A 25,221-nucleotide genomic window follows, 5' to 3' on the forward strand; every position below is an offset into this window, starting at 1 on the left:
CAGTATTTGTATTAATTGTTTAATGAGAAACTAATTTGCTCTGTAAACCTTCACCTAAAGCACAATGAAAAAAAAATGGTCCTGAGAACTGGGGGAGGAGGTGAAGAAAGGATAGGGCACAAAAATATTGGAATAGAGGAAGTTAGCAATAAAATGGTAGGGAAAGGCAGCAGAGGGAAAGGGCTGTCGGGAGGAAAGAGAGAAGAGGCAGGAACAGTATCTAAAGGAGGCTTTCCAACTTATTTCCCTGGGATGGGAGGTGGATCTCCTGCGTGGTATTGGGGGCAGTGATGGGAATTGAATCTGTGGTTGGCCTCAGCATTTGGTCCTCCGTACCAGCTTTCCTACCCCTGGACTCCAGTACCCTCCTTCCCTTAGCTGGGGGTTGGGGAGGCATTGACAAAAGGATGGGAAAGGAGGTCAAATGGAGCCAGGTCCCTGTCCAGGAGGCAGGAGCAGCCACCACAGTAGGAGGGAGCAGTAAGCCAACAGCTGAGTGAGACAAGGCCTGGGTTATTTTTTTCCACTTTGTTGGCATGTGGGTGGATTTTTCTCCTTTTTCTTCTCTCCTGCTCTCTGCTGTTTCCACAGAGATGTGGGAGTTTGCAAATTTGTCTCAGTGGAGGGGAGAGGCAAGAGCTGTTTTGGGGGACCTTATCGGGGGCTAGGGGAACAGAAAAGGATGCTGCAATTCTGTCAGCAAGAAAACTAGGGCCCATTCCCTGACAGTATCAGTGGAAAGGGGAAGGCTCTCACTCTCCTTTTCTGTTGAGGCTACGGGGATGCCTTCTCACCTCTCCTCATCACTTGGCTCTCAAATCCAACCTGGCTGCTGATTACAGGAGCCTCTCTCTGTTTCTTTCCTTGCTCTACAATGCCAAATGTCCTCTCTTCAGGGCCTTTGACAGACTATGAGCACACCTGAAACTCTTCTAACCAGAGGCTGCTCCTCACCCCAGTTTCTCTGGGGACCTAGACAAACTGACTGAGTAGGTGAAGGCATGCCAGGCAGGGGCAAAGAGCACCAGGCTGTGGGTCTAGACTCCTAGATTTGGATCTTGGTTCTGCCATTAATTTGTAATGTGATGTTGAACAAGAAAGTTACTTCCCTTCTCTTGGACTTTGTTTCCTCATTGGTAAAAATGAGCTGAATGTCTAAAGCTCTACAGATTTGCGGAGACTGAATCCTGATTCCTGGCCTTGCAGAGGCACAGTGGTTAAGAGCTGCGACTAACCAAAGGTTGGCAGTTCAAATCCACCAGCTGCTCCTTGGAAATCCTATGGGGCAGTTCTACTCTGTCCTATAAGGTCACTGTGAGTCTAAATCAACTTGACCGCAGCAGATGTGGTTTTGGGTTTTAATGAGATCATGTGTATGCAGAGTGCATTGAACACCATCAAAAATTAGGATGATCAACCATCCCAGTTTGCCTGGGACTCAGGGGTTTTCTCAGGATGTGGGACTTTCAATGCTAGAACCGGGACAGTCCTGGGGCTGCTGGGACGGTTGGTCACCCTAGCAAGGACCAATTCCAGTAGTTATTATCATTATTATTACCACCACTAGAGGGCAGCACTCTCTTATGTCTGGGAGTAGTTCTCACCCACTGCCCCCCCACCAGCGCCCCCACCCAAAAGGTGCTGAACTGTCTCCTCCCTCCAGGAGCAACCAATCCTCTCCATCTTTCTCCCATACAGAATACTGAAGTACGGAGAGATCTGTGAATCCCGAATTCCAGGAGTTTCCTTTTGGCTTTACCAGCCCCATGTGCTCTGACTTTGCCAACTGTGCCCCAAACCAGATCAGCACTCAGGTGCCCAGTCTGTCCCATTGTGGTAGAACTTCCCTGTTTCTCTGGGAACCGGGGAAATAGAGAGATACTGACAAGTAGCTTTGGTTTGTCTGAACCCAACAGGCACTTTCACAAGTGTTCTTGCTGTTGCCTCAGGCCTTGATTGTCTGGCAGGGTGCACATTTTTCAAGGCCACCTCCATTGATAAAGGAGATGGCTTCCTCCTTCCTGAAGAATTGATTTCTGTATTATCTTGTACTCCTTAACACATTGATTTGTAGTTATTATTTATTTTTCTATGCACCCCCATCAGATCGTTGATTCATGCATTCAACAAGCTTGTTGCTTACCTAGGAAACCCTGGTGTGGTGGTTAAGTTCTATGGCTGCTAACCAGTCAGCAGTTCCAATCCACCAGGTGCTCCTTGGAAACTCTATATGGCAGTTCTACTCTGTCCTATAGGGTCGCTATGAGTCGGAATCAACTCGATGGCAACGGGTTTGGTTTTTTGTTTTTTTTTTAATTGCTTACCTACCGGGCTTTTTGCCAGACTCGGGGTACACAGTGAGGAGTAAAACAGAGTATCTGCTCTTTATAGAGCTAATAGTCTAATGAGGGAGGCAGGAGGTAAGCAAACAAAGGAACTTCACAAACGAATATATAATTACAAACTTGTTAAGTTCAGGAAAGGAGAAGAACTCACTGAGAGTATATATCTGAAGGACCTGCCTAGTCTGGGCGTCAGAGAAGGTACCACTGATGAACTTACATTTGAACTGAGGTCTGTAGGATGAATAGGCAATAGGTAGGCAAAAGCAGTGAGAAGAGCTCTCTATGCCAAAAGAACAGCAAGTGTGCAGGACCCAAGAGAGGAAGAGCCTAGCTCCCAGGAGGAACCATTTGCTCTTTGAGGGTATAGCCTGCCTCTTGTTCACCTCTTGCTGTAGCTCCAGGCGTGGCACATACAGATATCAAATAAATGTTGAATTCAGTTGAATGAATTTTGTTATGGAAAGCATCATAGGCTAGGGGTCAAAAGGCCTAGCTTCTAGTTCAGCTCTTTTTGGCACCTCAATTCAATATACCCACTGCTTGCCATGTACCAACCAGGTACAAGGTTCCAGCGTGGTTGGGCACTGAGAATCCACTACCAAAACAAAATTGTCTCTATCCTTAAGCAGAATATGGTCAGGTGAATAAGCTTTCTACTCTCTGAGCCTCTTTTTATTCAGTTGTAAAATGAGGGCTTTGGATTACATGATCTCTAAGTCTTGCTCTAACGGTTCTAGCTCTAACAGCCCTGACCTCTTCTTCCATTGCAACAGGGAACTGATTTTTAAATTTCTCCTGCCCTGTAGGAGTCACATGGAAATACAGGCTTGGGTTCTGTTTATGGACCCTTCTTCCTTTTTTTTGTTGTGATAAAATATATATAACAAAACATTTGCCATTTTAACCATTTTTAAGTGTACAATTCAGTGACATTAATTACCTTCCCCATGTTGTACAACCAACACCACTGTCTTGGTCATCCAGTGCTGCTGTAACAGAAGTACCACAAGTGGATGGCTTTAACAAAGAGAAATTTCTTTCTTCACAGTAAAATAGGCTAAAAGTCCAAATTCAGGGCATCAGCTCCAAGGGAAGCCTTTCTCTCTCTGTCAGCCTTCTTGTCAGTCTTCCCCCAGAGTAGGAACTTCTCTGCGCAGGGACCCTGGGTCCAAAGGACACACTCTGCTCCTGGCACTGCTTTCTTGGTGGTATGAGGTCTCTCATTCTCTGCTTGCTTCCCTTTCCTTTTATCTCTTGTAAGATAAAAGGTGGTGCAGGACACACCCCAGGGAAACTCCCTTTACATTGGATCAGAGATGTGACCTTGGTGTTACAATTCCTCCCTAATCCTCTTTAACATAAAATTGCAACCACAAAATAGAGGACAAACACACAATACTGGGAATCATGGCCCAGCCAAATTGATACACACATGTTTTGGGGGACATAATTCAGTCCATAACAACCACTATCCATTTTCAAATGTTTTTCACCTCCCTTTTTTTTTTAAACAGAAACTCTAAGAGCTCATCTACTAACCAGAAGGTCCACAGTTCAAATCCACCAGCCGCTCCTTGGAAACTAACCCTATGGAGCAGTTGTACTCCGTCATTGGCTCGATGGAAACAGGTTTGGTTTGGTTTTAAACAGAAACTCAGTACCTCTTAAGCAATAACTCCCATTTCCCCACTCCTCCAATCCCTGGTAACAACTCATAAACTTCTGTTGCTATGCATTTGCCTATTCTAAGTATTTCATATAAGTGGGGTCATATAGTATTTGTATGTACCATTCTTCCTTTTACAAGTACCTTGGGAACAGCGAGGGTTAACTACTTTTGTCTAGAATGTTCCAGGATTCAACAAACACTTGTTTCTTTCTTTCTTGTCCCCTCTTGTCTCTCAAACAACTCTTCTTTTCTACAGCTAGGGCTGTATTTTGCATATATCAGGGCTAGAAAGGACCCTTAAAATCATCGTATCCAGTCCCTCCATTCAGTGTTTATATTCTCTATGCAACAGACCCTCCAAATGAGTCTGTCCAGCCACTATTTGAAGCCTTGCAGTGATAGTGAACTCACCACTTTCAGTTTGTTTTGCCTGTAAGAGGTTTCTTCCTTCTAGGATCTGTCTTCCTGTAGTTTTCACCCATTGCTTCTGACTGTGCCCTTTGGAGCTAAGAAGACTAATTCTACTACATTGCCCCCTTGGCAGCCTGTTGGCCATTTGAAGACGGTAATCTTGTCCTCATAAGCCTGCTCTTTTCTAGGCCAAATATTATCTGTCCTTTCAAATATTCTTTCAATATTTCAATATTAGAATTGTTTCAAATTCCCTTAGCATCTATGAATATAGTTTAGTTTATGTAAGATTTATATCCCACCTACTTTAAAGAGGATATTAGATGGCTCACCAGTTACAACGTGAAAGAAAGACAATTAGGGATAAAAATGTGGAAGAAAACAGACCAGAAAAAAAAAAAAAGGAAGAAAACAGACCAGAGACCATGTAAAGGAAGGATAGATGTTGCTGGGTACCTAAGATGAACTGGATTATAATTGGACTCTGAATTTGGCTCAAGTTTGCTGGCAGCTAAGACAAAACTGGAAACACATTGGGTTATGTGGCTTTATGTTCTGACAGGATAAAGCTTACAATCTTCAGAGAGAAACTGTTTTCTAAAATGAAACTCCAGACTAGTCTATTAGGATTGCTTTCTCTGTGACTGTGCAAAACTGACAGGTACTTTCGATAAATCTCACCCTTCCCACTAGGGGGAAGGAGACCGGAAGGATAATTAATTAATTAGCCAAATGCTGTCTCAGTTTTAAGCACTGCTGCCTCTTTAGGGGTTCCGAGGGTGGAGTCTTCCTTTTCCTTCGTTTTTCCTTCTCCTATGTTCCTCAGGACAGTTGCTTTCCTACCCTTCTGCCCTCTAACGTCTACAATCTCAAGAATCTTTGGAATACCAGACCTCAGGAAATAATAGCCCAAGGAAAAAATTGTAGCCTAGTAGTCACACAGCAATTATGTGTAAGCCACTTGCCTCTGGTCCTCAGTGTCCTCATCTGTAAAATTAAATAATCTCTAAGGTCCCTTTAGCTCTGACATTTTGAACAGTAAACTCTTTGAGGGAAGGAACAATTTTTTTTTAGAATTTTGATTTTCCCATCTTGTGCATGGCAGCAAATAGGTATAGGAGAAGGCCTACTCTTGGGTAGAGCTGTAAGAATCCCTTAGGAAAAACCAGTTTGAACAGATGCCACCTTTGCATACAAGGAAGATGTTTAATGGCTCTCATTATTATGAAAAGTTCTGGTTAACTGGTACTGGCAGTAGTGAGATGTGATTTTCAGGGCTCTTTCCTGCTCTAGCTCCACTTTGCCTGGCAAAGCTGGGCTTGGGGTAAGGAGAATTTGAGCAATCACACCAGACACCGAGGCTTCTGGGAGATGACTCTGGGAAGCAGCAGGCAGAAAAGGAGGTAGTGCCACCAAACCAAAAACGAAACCCGTTGCTGTCGAGTTGATTCCAACTCATAGCGACCCTATAGAACAGAGTAGAACTGCCCCGTAGGGTTTCCAACGCTGTAATCTTTACAGAAGCAGACTGCCACATCTTTCTCCCATGGAGCAGCTGGTGGGTTCAGACTGCTGACCTTTCAGTTAGCAGCCATGCGTTTAACCACTCCACCACCAGGGCTCTTTAAAAGATAGTGCCACAGTTCCTGCTAAACAACAATGAACCAATACAAAACTCACCTTGTAGTGTGAAATATTCGGTACACACAATATTTATGTTCCTACCATGTTCAAAAACCTTTCATGGCTTTTCACTGCCACGGTCCCGATTCTCCAGTTTGGCAATGGAGTACTCTCTAACCTGAGTCAAGCCTTGTCTTCCCATCTCTTGTTCCTTACAACACAAAACACACACACACACACGTCTGTATCTCTTGTGCTCTCTTCAAACTGTATGTGGTTCCCTGAACAGTTTTCCTGCATCTGTGCCTTTTCTCCCACCACACGTGGCAATTGCTCCCACTGCACAGGAGGAATTACTCAGCTCCACCATCTCCACCTGCTGAAGTCCAAAACTCAACTCAAATGGCTTCATGTCCATAAAAGACCTCCCAGCACCCCAGTCTTTGTGCCTCAGCTATAGTGCTTTGCACATTCTATCTTGTTAGCAGGGCTTCAAACTGTTTATTCGGCTCTAACCACTGCTGAGAATTTGCATTTCTAACAAGTTCCCTGCTGAGAATTTGCATTTCCAACAAGCTCCCAGGAAGTTATACACAGAATCACCTGGGAATCTTGTTAAAATGTAAATTATGATTCAGTATATCTCGGGTGGAAATGCAAATTCTCAGCAGGAGTTAGAACTGGAAGAACAGGGTTTGAAGCCTGCTTGTTAAATCATGTTTGTGATTTATAGTTACATCTCTCTGACTAGCCTGTGAGCTTCCTGAGGGCACAGGCTATGTGTGATTCATCCATAGCTGTCCATCATCCTTCCCTGCTTTGCCTTTCTCTAGAGCACCTATCATCATCTACCATGCTTCACCTATATATTCTACTATTTGTTTATTCTCTGTCTCTTTCTCTCACTAGAATGTCAGCTCTACCAGGTCAGGGATTGTTGTCTATTTTGTTCATTGTTTTATATCTTTAATGTCTAGAACAGTGCTTGATGCATAGTTGCTGTTGTTGTTAGTGGCCTTCCAGAGTTGGCTGTGACTCAGGGTGACCCTATGTATGATAGAATGAAACATTGTCTGGTCCTGCCTGCTATGTTCATGATTTTGGATATGTTTCAGTCCATTGTTGTAGCTATTGTATCAGTCCATCTAACCGAGGGTTTCCCTCATTTTTGCTGACCCTCTACTTTACCAAACACGATGTTCTTTTCCAAAGATTGGTCTTTCCTCATGACGTGTTTAAAAGTAAGTGAGCTGAAGTCTCACCATAGTAGGCACTCAGTAAGTATTTTGTGAATGAATCTTTGTACCCAACTGCCTCCCCAGGTTGGAGGGTGGAATCTGAATGATAGAAGCAGGGATGAGAATGGGAATGCAGGTATTGGCTCGCACATGAGAAATGCTCTGTAAACGTTTATTGGATGAATAGAAATATTTGCTGGATATATTAATTCTAGGGTTGTTATTTGGTGGATATATTAATTATAGGGTGGCTATGAGTCGAAATCAACTCAATGGCAATGGATTTTTTACATTAATTTTACATTTGTGGAACACCTATTTTGTACAAAGTACTGAGGGAAGATACAAAGAAGCGAGAAGGAAACATCTGAGCATCTGTGTGACCCTGGGCAAGTCACTCAACCTCTCTGTGCTTCACTTACCTCATCCGTAAAATGGAGGTAATAGCAGTACCTGCCTCATGGGACTGTCGTGAGGATTTAGTGAGTTAATACATATAAAGTGCTTAGCACAGTTCCAGGCACATAGTAAACATCATGGGAGTGTTAGCTATTATTACTGTAGTTGTTGTTATATGCTAGATTCTGTGCAAGGCATTTTTTAACAGCTTTATTGAGCTATAACTCACATACCATAAAATTCACCCTTTTAAAGTGTGCAATTTGGTGGTTTTTAATATGTTCACAAAGTTGTTGTGCAACCATCACCACAATCAACTTCAGAACATTTTTATCACTTCAGAAAGAAACCCCATACCCTTTAGTTATCACACTCCCCAGTTCTCCCATCCTTCCCAGCAATAACCAACCACTAATCTACTGTCATCAATAATGGACCACTGGTGGTGTAGTGTTTAAGAGCTTGGCTGCTAACCAAAAGGCGGGCAGTTCAAAGCCACTAGCTGCTCCTTGGAAACCCTATGGGGTAGTTCTACTGTATCCTATAGGGTCACTTTGAGTCAGAATTGACTCGACAGCAACAGGTTTGGGGTTTTTTTGTTTTTTGTTTTTTTACTCCACTTTCTGTCTCTATAGATTTGCTTGCTGTGGACATTTCATGTAAATGAAGTCATATTATGCATGGTTTTTGGAGGGCCCTGACTTCTTTCATTTAGCATAATGTTTTCAAGGTTCATCCATGTTTCAGCAAGTACTAGCACTTTATTTCTTTTTATGGCTGAATAATATTCCATTGTGTTGATATACAACATTTTGCTCACCTGTTCATCAATTGATGGACCTTTTTTTCCCCACTCTGTGGCTGTTATGAATAATGATGCTATGAACATTCTTTTTTTATATTTTTTGTTATCTCTGTTTTTAATAAAGTTTTGTAAGATTCATTCATTTTGAAAACACCCTTTTCCCCATTAAACCATCATTTCTACAGTTAAGTATTATTTAGAATGGATTCTGCATTGATCTCAATTGATTATGGCTGCATAAATCCAGTTACTTCAATATATTTAATGAATGTAAATGACATAAGGCTAGATTATAATACCTCTTTTTGTGTAAGGGATTTTTTTTTAATTTTTTAAAATTGCACATTAGATGAAGGTTTACAGAGCAAGCTAGTTTCTCATTAAATAATACACATATTGTTTTGTGACATTGGTTGCCAGCTCCGCAATGTGTCAATACTCTCCCCATCTCCACCCTGGGTTCCCTGTTACCAGCTTTCCTGTCCCCTTCTGCCTTCTCGTCGTTGCCCCTGGGCTGGTGTGCCCATTTAGTCTCATTTTCTTTTATGCGCCTATCTAATCTTTGACTGAAGGGTGAACCTCAGGAGTGACTTCATTACTAAGTCATAAGGGTGTCCGGGGGCCATACTCTTGGGGTCTCTCCAGTCTCTGTCAGATCAGTAAGTGTGGTCTTTTTTTTTTTTTTATGAGTTAAAATTTTGTTCTACATTTTTCTCCAGCTCTGTCCAGGACCCTCAATTGTGATCCCTGTTGGAGCAGTTGGTGGTGGTAGCCGGGCACCATGTAGTTGTGCTGGACTCAGTCTGATAGAGGCTGTGGTAGTTGTGGTCCATTAGTCCTTTGGACTAATCTTTCACTTGTGTCTTTGGTTTTCTTCATTCTCCCTGCTCCAGACGGGGTGAGACCAGTGAAGTATCTTAGATGGCCGCTCACAAGCTTTTAAGAACCCAGATGCTACTCACAAAGTAGAATGTAGAACTTTTTTTTTTATAAACTATGTTATGCCAATTGAGCTAGATGTTTGCCAAGGCCATGGTCCCTACAGCCCTCAGCCCAGTTATTCAGTCCCTCAGGGAGATTAGATGTGTCTGTGGAGCTTCCAGGACTTGCCTTGGACAAGATGTGCTGGCTTCCCCAGTATTGTGTATTGTCTTACCCTTCACCAAAGTTACCACTTATTGATCATCTATTTTGTGTTTTCCCCTCCCACCCCTACCCTCCCTCACAACCATCAAAGATTGTTTCTGTGCGTAAACCTTTTCATGAGTTTTTATAGTAGTGGTCTCATAAAATATTTGTCCTTTTGTGGTTGACTTATTTCCTTCAGCATAATGCCCTCCAGATTCAGCCATGTTGTGAGATGCTTCCCAGATTCATTATTGTTCTTTACTGTTGCACAGTATTCCATTGTGTGTATGTACCATAGTTTGTTTAGCCATTTATCTTTTGATGGGCATCTAGGTTGTTTCCATCTTTGTGAACAACACTGCAATGAACATGTGTGTGCATATGTCTATTCGTGTGACGGCTCTTATTTCTCTAGCATATATTCCTAGGAGTGGGATTGCTGGATCATATGGTATTTCTATTTCTAGCTTTTAAAGGAAGCACCATATCGTTTTCCAAAATGGTTGTACCATTTTTCTTTCCCAATCTCCCTTCAGCCTCTCCAACATTTGATATTTTCTGTTTTTTTGATTTGTGCCAGTAATGCTCGGGCGAGATGGTATCTCATTGTCGTTTTGATTTGCATTTCTCTAATGGCTAATGATTGCAAGCATTTCTTCGTGTATCTGTTAGCTATTTGAACGTCTTCTTTTGTGAAGTGTCTGTTCAAATCCTTTGCCTGTTTTTAATTGGATTGTTTGTTTTTTTGTTGTAGAGGTGTTGCATTTTCCCATAGATTTTAGAGATTAGACCTTTGTTGGATTTGTAATAGCCAACTTTTTTTCCCAGCCTGTAGGGTGTCTTTTTACTCTTTTGGTGAAGTCTTTTTGATGAGTATAAGTGTTTAATATTTAGAAGATCCCAGTTGTCTAGCTTATCTTTGGGTGTTTGTATATTGTTAGTTATGCTTTGTATCCTGTTAATGCTGTGTATTAGGGCCTCTAGAATTGACCCTATTTTTTCTTCTATGATCGGTCATAGTTTTCGGTTTTATATTTAGGTCTTTGATCCATTTTGAATTAGTTTTTGTGTATGGTGTGATGTATGGGTCCTGTTTCTTTTTTTGCAGATGGACATGTAGTTTTACCAGCACCCATTTGTTAAAAGGCTGTCTTTCCCCTGTTTGATGGACTTTGGGCCTTTGTTGAAGATGAGGTGACCATAGGTGGATGGATTTACGTCTGGGTTCTCAATTCTGTTCTGTTGGTCAATATGTCAGTAGTTGTACCAGTGCCAGGCTCTTTTGACTACTGTAGTGGTATCATAGTTTCTAAGGTCAAGTAGTGCAAGTCTTCCTACTTTGTTCTTCTTCTTCAATAGTCCTTTACTTATCCAGGGCCTCTTCCCTTTCCATATAAAATTTTTCCATCTCTTTAAAGAATGCTTTGGTATTTGGATTGGGATCACATTGTATTTGTAGATTGCTTTGAGTAGAATTGACATTTTCACAATATTAAGTCTACCTATACATGAACATTTTACATGAACATGGTATGTTTTTCCATTTATGTAGGTCTCTTTTGGTTTCTTGCAGCAGTATTTTGTAGTTTTCTTTGAATAGGTCTTTTACGTCCCTGATTAGATTTATTCCTAAGTATTTTATTTTTTTAGGGGCTATGAAAAATGGTATTGTTTTCCTGATTCCCTTTTCATAACTCTCTTTATTGATGTATAGGAATCCAACTGATTTTTGTATGTTTATCTTGTATTGTGCTACTCTGCTGAATCTTTCTATTAGTTCCAATAATTTTCTCACGGAGTCTTTTGGTTTTCTATGTGTAGAATATCATCTGCAACTATGGACAGTTTTACTTCTTCCTTACCAATTTGAATGCCCTTTATTTTTTTTTCTTGCCTTATTGCTCTAGCTAGGACTTCCAGCACAATGTTAAATAGGAGTGGTGATAATGGGCATCCTTGTCTCGTTCCTGTTCTCAGGGGGAATGTTTTCAGCCTCTTTCTATTAAGAGTGATGTTGGCTGTCAGTTTTGTATAGATCCCCTTTATTATGCTGAAGAATTTTCCTTCTATACTTATTTTATTGAGAGTTTTTAATCAGGAATGGGTGTTGGACTTTGTCGAATGCTTTTTCTGTGTCCATTGAGATGATCGTGTGATTCTTTTATTTATGAGGAGGTTTACATTGAATGATTTTCTAATGTTTAACGATCCTTGCATACCTGGTGTGAATCCCACTTGGTTGTGGTGTATTATTTTTTTGATATGATGCTGAAATCTATTGGTTAAAATTTTGTTGAGAATTTTTGCATCTCTATTCACGAGAGATATTGGTCTGTAATTTTCTTTTTTGTGGTGTCTTTGCCTGGTTTTGGTATCAGGGTTATGCTGGCTTCATAGAATGAATTTGGAACTATCCCTTCCTTTTCTATGTTCTGAAATACTTTGAGTAGTACTGGTGTAAGCTCTTCTCTGAATGTTTGGTAGAATTCTCCAATGAAACCATCTGGGCCAGGTTTTTGTTGTTGTTGTTGTTGGGAGTTTTTTTTTTTTAATTACCATTTCAATCTCTTTTCTCATTATGGTTCTGTTCAGATTTTTCAACTTCAGTTTGTGTTAGTTTGGATAGGTAGTGTGTTCCTAGAAATTTTTCCATTTCCTTTAGGTTTTCAAATTTGTTGGAGTATAGTTTTTCATAGTACTCTGTTATGATCCTTTTTATTTCAGTTGGGTCTGTTGTAATGTCCCCATTTCATTTCTTATTTGGGTTATCTGTGTCCTCTCTTGTTTTTCTTTTGTCAATTTCAGCAATAGTTTGTTGATTTTGTTGATCCTTTCAAAGAACCAACTTTTGGTTTTGTTGATTCTCTCTATTGTTTTTCTATTTTCCATTTCATTTATTTCTGCTCTGATCTTTATTATTTCCTTTCTTCTGGTGTCTGTGGGCTTCTTTTGCTGTTCTCTATTTGTTTGAGTTGTGTGTGTAGCTAATGTTTAGATTTTGTCCCTTTTTTCTTTTTTGATGTGTGCTTCTGTTGCTATAAATTGACCTCTGAGCACTGCCTTTGCTGTGTCCCAAAAGTTTGGGTATGATGTGTTTTCATTCTCATTCGATTCCAGGAATTTTTTAATTCCATCTTTGATTTCTTCTATTACCTAGTGATTTTTCAGCAGTGTGTTATTCAGTTTCCATGTATTTAATTTTTTCCCTTGCTCTTCATGTTATTAATTTTTACTTTTCTGGCATTTTGTTCAGAGAATGCTTTGTATTATTTCAATGTTTTGGATTTTATTGAGGGCTGCTTTGTGGCCTAAAATGTGGCCTATTCTGGAGATTGTTCCATGTACATTGGAAAAGAATGTATACTTTGCTGCCGTTGGGTGGATTGATTTATTTTTTTTTATGAGGTCAGGTTGGTTGATTGTGGCCTTTATCTGTATCTTTGTTGAGTTTCTTTCTAGATATTCTGTCCTTTACCGAGAATAGCACGTTGAAGACTCCTACCATTATTGTGGAATTGTCTATTTCCTTTTTCAATGTTTTTAGAGTTTGTTTCATCTATTTTGGAACCCTGTCATTGGGTACCTAGATATTTATTATGGCTATGTCTTCATGGTGGTGGGTTGTTCCTTTAATCATTATATAATGCCCTTCTTTGTCTTTTATGGTGGATTTAGTTTTAAAGTCTATTTTATCTATGATTAGTATTGCTAGTCCTGCTCTTTTTGGTAGCTGTTTGCTTGATATATTCTTTCCTCCTTTGAGTTTTAATAAATTTGTGTCTTCGTTTCTAAGGTGCATCTGTTGTAGACAGCATATTGATGGGTCTTTTTTTTTTTTTTAAATCTGTTCTGTCACTCTCTGTCTCTTTATGGGTGCATTTAAGCCATTTATGTTCAGTGTGATTATTTATAGGTATGAGTTTATTGCTGTAATTTTGTAGTGCTTTTTTTGTGGTGCTGATGTTTTCTTTGTTCCTCTTACTCTTTGGTGCTGAATTCTTTTTTTGTTTGTTTGTTTCTTCTGTTTTTGTAGATTTTGTGTTTTCTCAGATTTTGTTTTTCTTCTTTATTATAATGAGTAGGTTTGTTAACTTTCTTTGTGCTTACCTTGAAATTTACCCCTAGCTTCCCAAGTTTCAACCAGTCTTTTATTACTTGTTAAAGCCTTGACTTCCTCTCCATTTGAAATTTCTATATGCACACCATTTATTCCCTTTTTTATTGTTCTGATGTTGTTGTCATTTACAGATGGACATCTCTGTAAATTTTCCCTGTTGTAAATTTTTTAGTTTTGTTTTATCCTTGACAGTTCATTATCTATGTTGGTATCTGGCTGATGCTGTCTTATGTGCTAGATTCAGGTTGTTGTCTGATGTTGTTTGTTCTCTAACCAAAGGAGTCCCTTTAATAAGTCTTGTAAGTTTGGTTTGGTTTTTATGTATTCCCTTAATTTCTGTTTATCTGGAAATGTCGTAATTTCACCATCACATTTGAGCTAGAGTTTTGCAGGCTATATTATTTTTGGTTGGCAGTTTTTTTCTTTTAAGATTTTATATATGTCATCTCCTTGCCTTCTTGTCTGCATGGTTTCTGCCGAGTAATCAGAGCTTAGTATTATTGTTTCCCTTTTGTATGTGACTTTTCATTTTTCTTGAGCTTTTCTCAGGATTCTTTATTTGTCTTTGGTTTTAGCAAGTGTGATTATGATCTGTCTTGATGTTTTATTTTTGGGGTCTATCCTATATGAGGTTCATTGAGCTTCTTGGATAGTCAGCTTTTCATCTTTCATGATATTAGGGAAGTTTCCTATCAGCAAATCTTCCATGATCCTCTCTGTGTTTTCCATTTTCTCCCCCTATTCCGGAACTCCGATCACATGCAAGTTTTTGCTTTTGATTGTATCCCACATCGTTCTCGGAGTTTCTTCATTTCTCTTCATTATTTGATTTTTCCTCAAAGATAGTGGTATCCAAGGATTTGTCTTCAATTTCACTGGTCCTCAAAAAAAAAAAAATTTTTTTTTCTCATCCATTGTTTCAAATTTGCTCCTAAAACCTTCTATTGCACTGTCCATTTCTGAAATCTTGTTGTTTATCTTTTGGATTTCTAATTGCTGTTTTTGTGTGATTTCTTGTTGTTTATTTGACGATTTACTCCTGCATTAGTTTCCTGATCTCTTCCATTGTTTTGTCTGTCTTTTCCATGATTTTGTCTATTTTTTCCCTTATTTTTGTCTGCATTTTCCTTCATCTGTTGGAGATCCCTGAATATTAGACATCTGAATTCCCTATCATGTAGTTCCAGTGCCTTTTTTTCTGGCAGAAGGTCATCTGGTATTTTATTTTTGTCGCTTTCTGGAGCCATCCTCTCCTTTTTTTTTTTTTTTTTTTAATGTTTTAATATTGTCTGCTGTCTCTGGGACTTTCAGGAATTATTTTCTTCATTTATTTGTTGTAGATTTGATTGTTTCATTCTGCTTTATGTTTTATTTGATTATGTCTTGGTAGGCGGGCTGGGTATGTTTTGTTGCTTGCTTGCCTGTGTGCACGATACTTCTGAACACCTTGTCCAGGTGGGCAGGGCTGGTGACTCAGCTATGGTGTATCAGGGTGGGTCCAGCGGGGGTGGAGGGGCAGGGATGGTTAGTTTGTGGCATGAACTGAACTGGGGGCAATAGGATGGGGCTGGGGGCAGTGCAGGGCAGTGTCTGAGGGACCAAAGTCGGTACCACTTAAGGGCATGGCACTCATGCACAGTACAGATAGGCACAAGGGAAAGAAGAGGGTGAGATGTGCAGAGCTGAGTGGATGGGTGAAAGGAGAGAAACAAAGGCAAAAAAATGAAGTAAAAAAAGAAAAAGAAAAAAGTAAATAAAACGGCAGTGTGGTAGGATTCAGTGGGTGGGAGGTGGGGAAGATGCAGCAAGACCATGTGCTGGTGGCTCTCTAGCAGAGCCGTGTGGCTCAGCCTGTTGAGAAGTGGTGTGGGTGGTACACAGGGCTAAGTGGTTGAGAGAAAGGGAAGTAAAAGGGGAAAGAGAGAGAAGCAACCAACAATCAAACAAACAAAATAACGTATATATATATATATACATAAATAATAATGAAAAATACAAACAACAGCAAGATATATATATATGGTGGCGGGGGCACCAGCCATTAGGGGCTGGGCAGAATTGGAGTGGTGATGAGCTGATATCTCTCTCGCTGGGTGGCACAGCACAGCATAGCCCAACAGGAAGGGGCAGAGGTAGTGCAGGGTCTAGGTGGGAGGGAGAAGGAAAAGGAGAAGGGGAAAGATAAAGAAATAAAAAATATGGCTCTGAGGGAGCTGGCCCGTGGGGGTGGCACAGACCCTGGGAGGCAGCGTGCCAGAGGGTCTTCAGCCAAGTGGTATAGCACAGCCCAACAAGAAACTGGGGGCAGCGCACGGTGCTGGGTGGATGGGAGAAAGGAAAGGAAGGAAGGGAGAGAGAGAAGAAACAGTAAGAAAAAAAGAAAAGAAAACAAACAATAAATAAAATGGTGCTGAGGAAGCCAGTCGATGACGGTGGTGTAGACCCAGGGAGGCTGAGTGCAGTGACTCTCCAACTGAATTGTGCAGCACAGCCCCTCCAGAAGGGGTGGGGGTGGTGCACAGGGCTGGGTGGGTGGGAGGAAGGAAAGGAGAGAGAGAGAGAAGAAAAGAAGGGGAAAAAAAGAACAAAGCAAACAAACCCAAAAAAATCACAGCCCATCAAGAAGGGGAGGGGATGGCACACAGGGCTAGCTGGGCAGGAGAAAGGAAAGGAAGGAAGGGAGAGAGAGAGAGAGAGAAGCAACAAAAAAGGCTATATATATATCACAAACAATTAAACCAAAAAAAAAAAAAAAAAGGAACAAAGCAAACTAAAAAGTTACACCCCATCAAGAAGAGGAGGGGATGGCACATGGGGCTAGCTGGGCAGGAGAAAGAAAAGGAAGGAAGGGAGAGAGAGAAAAGCAACAAAAAAGCTCAAAAAAATATATCAAAAAACAAATAAACACACACACAGAGAGAAAAAGAACAAAGCAAAAAAAAAAAACAAAAGCCTGTCAAGAAGGGGAAGGGATGGCACACAGGGCTAGCTGCGTGGGAAAAAGGAAAGGAAGGAAGAGAGAGAACGACAACGAAAGCCAAAAAAAAAAAAATAACAAAAAAATGGTGCTGAAAGGGCCGGCTTATGTGGGTGGAGCAAACTCCAGTGGCAGTGAGCCAGTGTCTCTCCGGTGGAGCAACCATGGCCCATTGGCAAGCAGTGGAGGCCACCTATAGGGAAGAATGATGGGGGGTGGGAAAGCGTATATCCCTGGTTACTGAGTGCTCTGTCTCCTGCTGGGAGCTCCATGGAGTTGCCTTACTGTACTCTCTGTCTGCAGTCCTTGGTGGCTGAGGTCCAAGATGGCGAGCCCTGGTGGCAGTGAGCTGGTATCTCTCTGCCTGAGTGACCACGGCCCATTGGCAAGCGGTGGAGGCTGCCTAGAGGGAAGAAAGGTGTGGGGTGGGAAAGTGTGTATCCCTGGTTACTGGGTGCTCTGTCACCTGTTGAGTGCTCCATGAAGTTGCTTTCCCACACTTCCTGTCTGAGTTCTTTGGTGGCTGTAGCCCAAAATGGCAAATCCAGCCACTTTAGCTGGTATGGGACCTCCACTCTGTAGCTCCCCTTGTTCTCTGTCAGTTTCTTATTCCATTTGATGCTTGATTGAGTTCTTTATTCCTTCATTTGGTACTTAGGGTTCCAGGACTGATGTTTGTATCTGTTTACTTAGTTTTTCAGGTCTTTGTTGCAGAGGGAGGGCATGGTGCTTCTGTTGATAGTGCCATGTTGGCCCCGCCTCCTTTTTTAAAGCATTTTTTAAATAGTCTTTATTTTTGGCGTAAGTTTACACAGCAAATTAGATTCCCATTTCACAATTTCTGTACATATTGTTCAGTGATATTGGTTACATCTTTCATAATGTGTCAGTATTCTCATTATTTCCGTTTCCATTAATCTAGCTTCACTGCCCCCCCCCTTACCTTCTCATCTTTGCTTTATGGTAAATATTGATCATTTGGTCTCATATAGATGATTATCTAAAGGAGCACAGTACTCACAGGTGATATTGTTTATTTTATGAGCCAATCTATTATTTAGCTGAAAGATGACCGCCAGGAGTGGGTGGGTTCAGGTCCAAGTTTAAAGAGTATCTCAGGGCAATAGTCTTGGGGGATTCTCTAGTCTCTGTTGGTCCAGTGAGTCTGGCCTTTTTTTTTTTTTTTTTTTAAGGAATTTGAGGTTTCTTCTAGCTATGAACATTCTTGTAGAAGTTTTTGTGTGGACGTGCTTTCATTTCTCTTGGAGTGGGGTCATATGGTAACTCTATGTTTAACATTTTGAGGAACTGTCAAACTGTTTTCCACAGAGGCTGCACCATTTTACGTTGTCACCAGCAATGTACCAGGGTTCCAAATTCTCCACATGCTCCACAACACTTTTCATTTTCTGTTTTATTTTAGCTATCAAAGTGGGTGTGAAGTGGTATCTCATTGTGGTTTTAACTTTCATTTCCCTGATGACTTTTCATTAAGCATCTTTTCATGTGCTTATTTGTCACTTGTAATCTTCTTTGCAGAAGTGTCTGTTCAAGTCTTTTGCCAATTTTTTAAATTGGGTTGCTTGTCTTTTTGGTGTTGAGTTGTAAGAGTTCTTTATATATTCTAGATACCAATTCCTTATCAGATATATGACTTGCAAATATTTTCTTTCCATTCGAGGGTTGTCTTTTCTGCGCGAGGTGTTTTGCATGTTTTTTTCCCCAAGACTACTCCTGTGAGGTAGATGTTATTGATATGGAAATAGAAGTTCAGAGAGGAGAAGATGGAATTTAAATCCAATTTCATCTGACTGTAAAACTCAAGCTTTCTCCTCTACTACACCATGTTCACAAAGATAAATTAAGGCATGTTTCTGGCTTTAAGGAACTCAGACTAGCTGAGGACATAAAACAAGAACACAAACAAATGTGCTATAAAGCAGAGTTCCACTTGTCCCACAAGTGCCACAAGAGAGGGACAGAGGAAGTGCAGTGGGTGGTCAAGAGGAGAGAAAATACTTCTAACTGGGGAAATCAGGGCTGGTTTCGGTAAGGTGGTATTTGTGTTAAGCCTTAAAGGATGGGTACAGTTTCTTTGGATGGAGATGATGGAATGAATGGGGGTAGCATTTCCAAAGGAGTGCAGAAAATGAGGGTTGAATGAATGAATGAATGAATGAATGGAGCCTTGATCCTAACACTGGCTGTCATGGGGGCGTCCCAGGGCTTGTTGGGATGGGGACTTCTGGGACTGCCTGGGTTGGATGGGGGATCCTGAAGTTGGCTGGGATGGAGAGTTTAGGGACTTCCTGGGATTGGGGGAGCTGGGGACTGGCTGGGCTGGAGGGACTGGAGTTGGCTTGGATGGGGGCTGGAGGGAGGCCTCCTGAGAAAGGAGGTCCAGGGCTTGACTGGGATGGGGAGTCTAACTCTGGTTGGGATTGGCAGACCTAGTGGTTGGGATGGGGAGTCCGCGGGTGGCCTGGACTTGGGGGCTGCAGGGGATGGGTGTTCCCAGTACGGCTTGGATCTGAGGAACATTGGAGCGGGCTGGGATGGAGGGATTCGTTAGGCTGCATTAGGTGTGGGCCCTAGGGACCGGTGAAATGGCAAGATCTCCAGCAGGCTGTGATGGGGCTGACCCCCGTCTGGTGCCGGTGCCTTGGAGCCAGTTGGGCTGTGGACGCGGCTGGAGGCTGCAGGTGGAGCGCGCGGGGGTGGGCCGGGCAAGCCGGGTGGAGCCAGGGGCTGAGGGCGGGCCGGCGGCCTGGGCGGTCCCGCGCGGCGGCGCTACGCAGCGACTCCGCAGCGGGCGGAGCGCCGTGGCCCGCATCCTCCCAAGCAGTGGCGGTGGCGGCGGCGGCGGCGGTAGCGGCAGCTTCAGCTCCTGCTCCCGGTGCCGCCGGCCCCAGCGCTGTCTCCCGGGCCCCCCCGGGCCCCCGGGCCCTCAAGCCCGGTGCGCGCCCTCGCGTCCCGCCGGCCCCCTCCCCCGGCTGGGCCCGGGGGAGGGTGGCGCCGTGAGCGAGCGGGGACCGGGCTTTCGTGCCCTTTCCCCTGCCCCTGGGCTGCCAGGATGGAGGCAGGGTCGGGGACTCCAGGCGGCCCGGGCTCCGAGAGCCCCAACCGGGCGGTGGAGTACCTGCTGGAGCTGAACAACATCATCGAAAGCCAGCAGCAGCTGCTGGAGACTCAGCGGCGGCGCATTGAAGAGCTGGAGGGCCAATTGGACCAGCTCACCCAGGAGAACCGCGACCTGAGGGAAGAGAGCCAGCTACACCGCGGGGAGCTGCACCGGGACCCCCACGGCGCGCGGGATAGCCCCGGCCGCGAGAGCCAGTACCAGAACCTACGCGAGACTCAGTTCCACCATCGCGAGCTGCGGGAGAGCCAGTTCCACCAGGCGGCTCGGGACGTGGGATATCCGAACCGGGACGGCGCCTACCAGAACCGGGAGGCTGTGTATCGGGACAAGGAGCGGGAAGCCTCCTACCCGCTCCAGGACACTAACTACCCACCCCGCGAGCGCGATGTGGCCCAGTGCCATCTGCACCACGAGAATCCAGCCCTAGGTCGCGAGCGTGGCGGGCGGGAGGCCGGGCCAGCTCTCTCTGGCCGCGAGAAGGAAGCTGGCTATTCCGCGGCAGTGGGCGTGGGGTCGCGGCCACCGCGGGAGCGAGGCCAGCTGAGTCGTGGCGCATCCAGGAGCTCTAGCCCTGGGGCCGGGGGAGGCCACAGCACCAGTACCAGCACCAGTCCAGCCACAACCCTCCAGAGAAAGTAAGGAACGTGTGTTTGTACTTCTCCCTCCCTCTCTTCCCCTCTAGATCCTTCTTCAACTTGTCTGGCCGGCCGATAAAGTAAGAAGCCTGTGCCGGATTTCCATTTACCTCCTCTCCCTCTTTCACACTATACCAACCCACCAGGAGAAGCTGGGTTCTCCTCATCCAGCCGACACCCATTCCCTAGCCACTCCAGACTGGGATGGCCAGATGAGTGCAGGTGTCTCCCCTTGCCCAAAGCCGAGACCAGTGAAGGACTAGAGCAGTCATCATCCCCACCCCCCCCAACCCCTAGCTATATCGCTGTCAGAGGATGGCTTTTCATTTATTTATTTATTTGTTTTGGATGTACTGGTTAGGATTTTTATTGTTGGTGATGGTGTTGTCAACTCAGATTCCCAAGGAGAGAAACCTCCCCCCCCCTTTTTTTTTTTGCCTGTTTGGGTCTCCTCTGAAGGTTTTTAGTGGAGGCCTGATCTCATCTCCTCTGGCAGCCTCAGCTCCATCCTTTTCCAGAGAGGCAGGTGGGGACCAGAATGGCTGCTGGAGGCTGAGACATCTCTCTAAGGGAAACTGCAGCACATCCTGGCCCTGAGGAGCAAAGATGGAGGCCAGCCCTTGGCTAGTTCCTCAAAGTCCACCCCCTCTCCACCCTTCAAGAAAAACAACACCCAATTAAAGAGCTGTACCAGGAAGGATCTCCCCTCTTGGATGCTTTTCAGTTTCTGTGCTTGAATCTGTGTGTCCACCTATTTGGGATACCTCAACGATATCCCTTAGGTTGGTGGGACATATGGGGCTGGTGCCACTTTTTTCATGTAGGTAACATCATCAACTGGGTGGGATAAATGTTTCAAGCTGAGAGGGTCAAGGGCATGCTGACTCAAAGGGCTTCCCTAAAGTCTCCCTTATTTATTTTCTGCTGTATTGGAAAGAACACTGAACTGGGAGTTAGAAGACCTGGGTTCCCCTTCCAGCTCTGCTGCAGATTGGCTTTGTGACCTTGACTGAGTCCCTTCCTCTCTCAACCCATCGGTTCCTCCATATCTTTTTAAAAGGCAAAGGATGCTCTTTCAGGGCCCCTACAGCCTAGATTTGATGGTTCTGTGACTAATCCAGCCACACCACAGAGCAAGTCTTAAGTCCTCAAGCGAATGGACAGCACCCCCCCCCCCCCCCGCTGCTCAGCTGGTCCTACCATGTGCCACAACCAGTGGAGTGTCTCTTGGAGGCTGGGGGTGGGGAAGCCTTCTGCCTCAGGAAGTCTGCTGGGAGACAGCTCTCTGCAACTCCCCCGTGGTGAGGCAGCAGGCTGGGGTGCTGGGTTGAGATGGCTGGGCCCCAGGAGAAGCAGCTGCAGCTTGAGGGCTCATCTGGACTCCACTGCAGCGTACCCTCAGCTGGGTGTTGGTGTGGACTGGCCCAGAGTAGTCTGGGGGTGAGAGGGGTGGGCTGTCATGCCTAGGCAGTGATGCCAGGAGCCCATTCCTAGAGGACTGTGTGCAGCTTGGGGCACCACACCGGAAGAGGGATACAGATAGACTAAGGCCCATTCAGGAAAGGGCCATGGTGGGGTGAGGGCAGAGGTAGATTGGATGGGGCATTGTGGTCCTTGAGCCTGGCTGCAGAAGACTTTTCTAGAGGGGTCAGGCCTGTAACAGAGGAAGCAGCTTCATTATACGAGGGCTCCAGAGGGAAGAACCAGGAGCAACTGGAAGATTTGGGAATAAATCAGGAAGAACTTTGCAATCTGGCTGTCTGGTGATGCGGTGGGCTGCCTCAAGTGGTGGGGGCGGGGGTTGTCTAGACATGTCCAGCAATGGCCAGATGGGGGTCTGGGAGAGCTGGAGAAAGCATAATTCCTGAATCAGGTATAAAGCCCAATGAAATGACTTGAGCCTTCCCAATTCCAAAATTCCATTATCCTCAGAGTATCCATCCTGCTGACATGGGTCAGATCTCCGGGCTGGCTGGAAGCCCATTTGCTCTTGAGCTCCATACTTCTACCATCCATGCAGGACCTGCCTCTTGGTCCTTCCCTCCTTTTGTGCACTCTCCAGGTTGTTTGTTGGATTTTCTTTCTTCATGTTTCCTACTGGATTAATAAGGAGGTTTACCTAGTACTTTGCATTTCTCTCAATCATGTATTAACCAACATTTGTACATCCATCATTAGCTCTTTTGGCCCTTACAACAGGCCCTTTGCAGTGAGCATAATCAGCTCCATTTTAGAGATGGGGAAACTGAGGTTCCAAGATGAAGAAACCATGCTCAAGGTTATGCAGCTAGCTATTAATGGAGCTGGGACTAGAACCCAAGTCTGCCTATCTCCAAAGCCTGCTATTTTGCCACTAGATCTTTCTAACCCACAGGAATCTCTTGGCCTCAAAAGCTGGACAGGTACTGAACTGAAAGAGGCCAGAAGAGCCTTGACTATCTAGATGCTTTTAGCAGGAGGAGATGACTGGGATGAGTGGGGGAGTTGGTGGGGGAGGGAAGAAGTCCGTGTCTCCCTTCTTTCCACTCTCCCTCCTGGTCAGGCGTCATGAGGGCCTTGTTGATTCAGTAGCCAATGTTGCCACCAGTGCTGCTGCACATGACTCCCCTGCCAGACCTGTTCTGGGTTCTTAAGGAGTGGGTGAGAAGGCTGCTGCTGGAAGCGAGGGCAGGCAGAGTGGGAGTTTAGCAGCAGAGGCTGCAGCATTGGGGGAGGATAGGTAGAGTTGGTACCAGCTGGGCGTTCCTGGTTCCCAGGCTCCCTCTGGTGGACAAAGAGGAGAGAGTGTGGCCTGGGCTGAGCTGCCGCTTGTTGGGGGTCTGCTCTGCCTAGGGGTTTTATTTAGTCCTCGCAATAATCCTGGGCATCTGTCATCACAATCCACATTTTATAGCAGAGGAAACTCAAAGAAGTGAAATGACACACTGGAGGTGATGCTGTTAATAAGACAGACTCCCAATCCTGTGAACTTTGGCTCTTTACTGCATTGGATGTCAGCTGTCACGTCCAGCTCCACTCATATTATCTACATGTGATTCCCACATCCTCCTGCACTGTCTCTTCTGGATAGGCTCCAGTATGCCGGTATCCCTTCTGCTGTTCTGTAAGTGTGGCCTTTCTAGTGCAGTGTAGAGCAAAAGGAGTCCCTACCTCCTTCTGGACGCTGGTCCTCTGTACGTGAGGGTTTGGTTGGCTTGGTTTGTTTTGTTTTTACGGAGCTGTTGGTCCTCACCAATGCTCGGATCTTTTTACCTGAAATCGTTGCCTCCATCCAGGTGATTAGAGAAGAGTGCTGCTTTTGTTGTTGATCTTGACCTGGCCCTCCCTTGCAGTTCTGGCACCCAGAATGATTTATAGGAGTGCTAGGGGCCACTGCTGAGTTGCTCCACGCTGAAGAGAGCTGCCTTTCCCACGCTTGTTGCATGGGCCCAGCTCAGGCTGTACTGTAGGCAGTGGTGAGTTGGAGCTGTTTTGGTGGTAGCTCTCCAGCTTCTGTCCCACCCCCACCCCACAAGCTGCTCACATTTGGAGACAGCAACTAGAGGGACCAGCCTGCTGTTCTTGACGACCAGGGCAATGTGTGGCCTAACAGCACGACTGCTGGGCTGTCTTCCTGCATGCAGTGGGGGTGTTCTCATGCTTCTGGCAGGACCTTAGGGTGCTGGGAATGAGTGAGTGAAAGAGAGCACCTAGGGAGGGGCTCTGAGGAAATCTATCTCCTTTGGGGTCTAGGGTACTTTTCCCAGAGGTTGCTCATTTCCAGGAGGGAAAATCATTTTATCTTACCCTCACTGTGTTGTGAGCGTTATACTTGGTGTGGGAGGAAATGATGATGTTGAGAAGTCTTGCTTCTCTGTCTAGATCTGGGGCAAGAATGGGGCTGTTGTCATCCACAAACATTTCCCGGCTGTGTGCAAAGAGCAGGAGGGGCCACCAGGCTGAACAAATACCATGCTCTTTGTGTTTGCAGAGGCTCCCCCTGCCCTGTCCCCAGCCAGAGAGACAGGGTTCCAGGCCCAATCATGCCATAGAGACAATGCTCAGGACAAAATGAGTAGCAAGAGTGATGAGAAGTGGAGGTCCTCAGAGAAAGGAGGGGTCAGGGCAGGCAAGACCACTGGTTGAGGGCCAGGGGTGGGGGTGGAGGGGGCTTTGAAGGAGAGTGGGTGGTTTCCTGGTTTTCCATGGAGAGAAAAGTGGGACAAAGAAGCCAGACTCAGGCTTGCTCTCTGCTACCCTTTCCTCGCCTGTCCCACCCCTGCCTACTGTGGCCTCTGAATTCTCTGGGAGCATAGAAAGGCCTGGAGCATAGAGGAGGCCACACGTGTACTGAGTGAATCTCAGCCTTCTGTCTGCCAGGCACCACCCTGTGTGGCTTTATGTAATAATAGCTAACATTTTTTACTGCACATACTGTGTGCCAAGCACTTTTTGTTCTAAGTGCTTTCCATGTATTCATTTAATCTTCACATGAATCTTTTGACGTAGATATTGTGATTAACTCCATTTTGCAGGTGAGGAAACTGAGGCCCAGAAAGGTTAGATAACATACCCAAGGTTGCACAGTTACTAAGTGGCAGAACTGGGAAGGAGCTATAAGGAGTCCGGGTGGTCAGGCTCCAGAGTCTGCAGCATTCTCACCCACCACATAACAATGCCTTTTATCTCATTTGCAGTGTCCCTGCCAGGTGGGTGCTATTAGTAGCCCCATTTTTCAGATGAGGAAATGAGA

The 25,221-nt window shown here is 44.6% G+C and overlaps 1 protein-coding gene across 3 annotated transcripts in view; it reads left to right on the plus strand.

The window, feature by feature from the left end:
* The first annotated feature begins 19,550 nt into the window (after nt 1-19,550).
* IQSEC2 (IQ motif and Sec7 domain ArfGEF 2) overlaps nt 19,551-25,221 on the plus strand; it is an 84,146-nt gene continuing 78,475 nt past the window's right edge. Inside the window, exon 1 of one of the 3 annotated variants that reach the window (XM_049872579.1) lies at nt 19,551-20,489. In XM_049872579.1, coding sequence (XP_049728536.1) covers nt 19,786-20,489 — 704 coding nt within the window. In that variant the 5' untranslated portion in view covers nt 19,551-19,785. The remainder of the gene's footprint in view (nt 20,490-25,221) is intronic. The other 2 variants (XM_049872582.1, XM_049872581.1) reach the window with 2 other exon arrangements.

Source organism: Elephas maximus, chromosome X, assembly GCF_024166365.1.
Source record: "Elephas maximus indicus isolate mEleMax1 chromosome X, mEleMax1 primary haplotype, whole genome shotgun sequence".
Lineage (NCBI taxonomy): Eukaryota > Metazoa > Chordata > Mammalia > Proboscidea > Elephantidae > Elephas > Elephas maximus.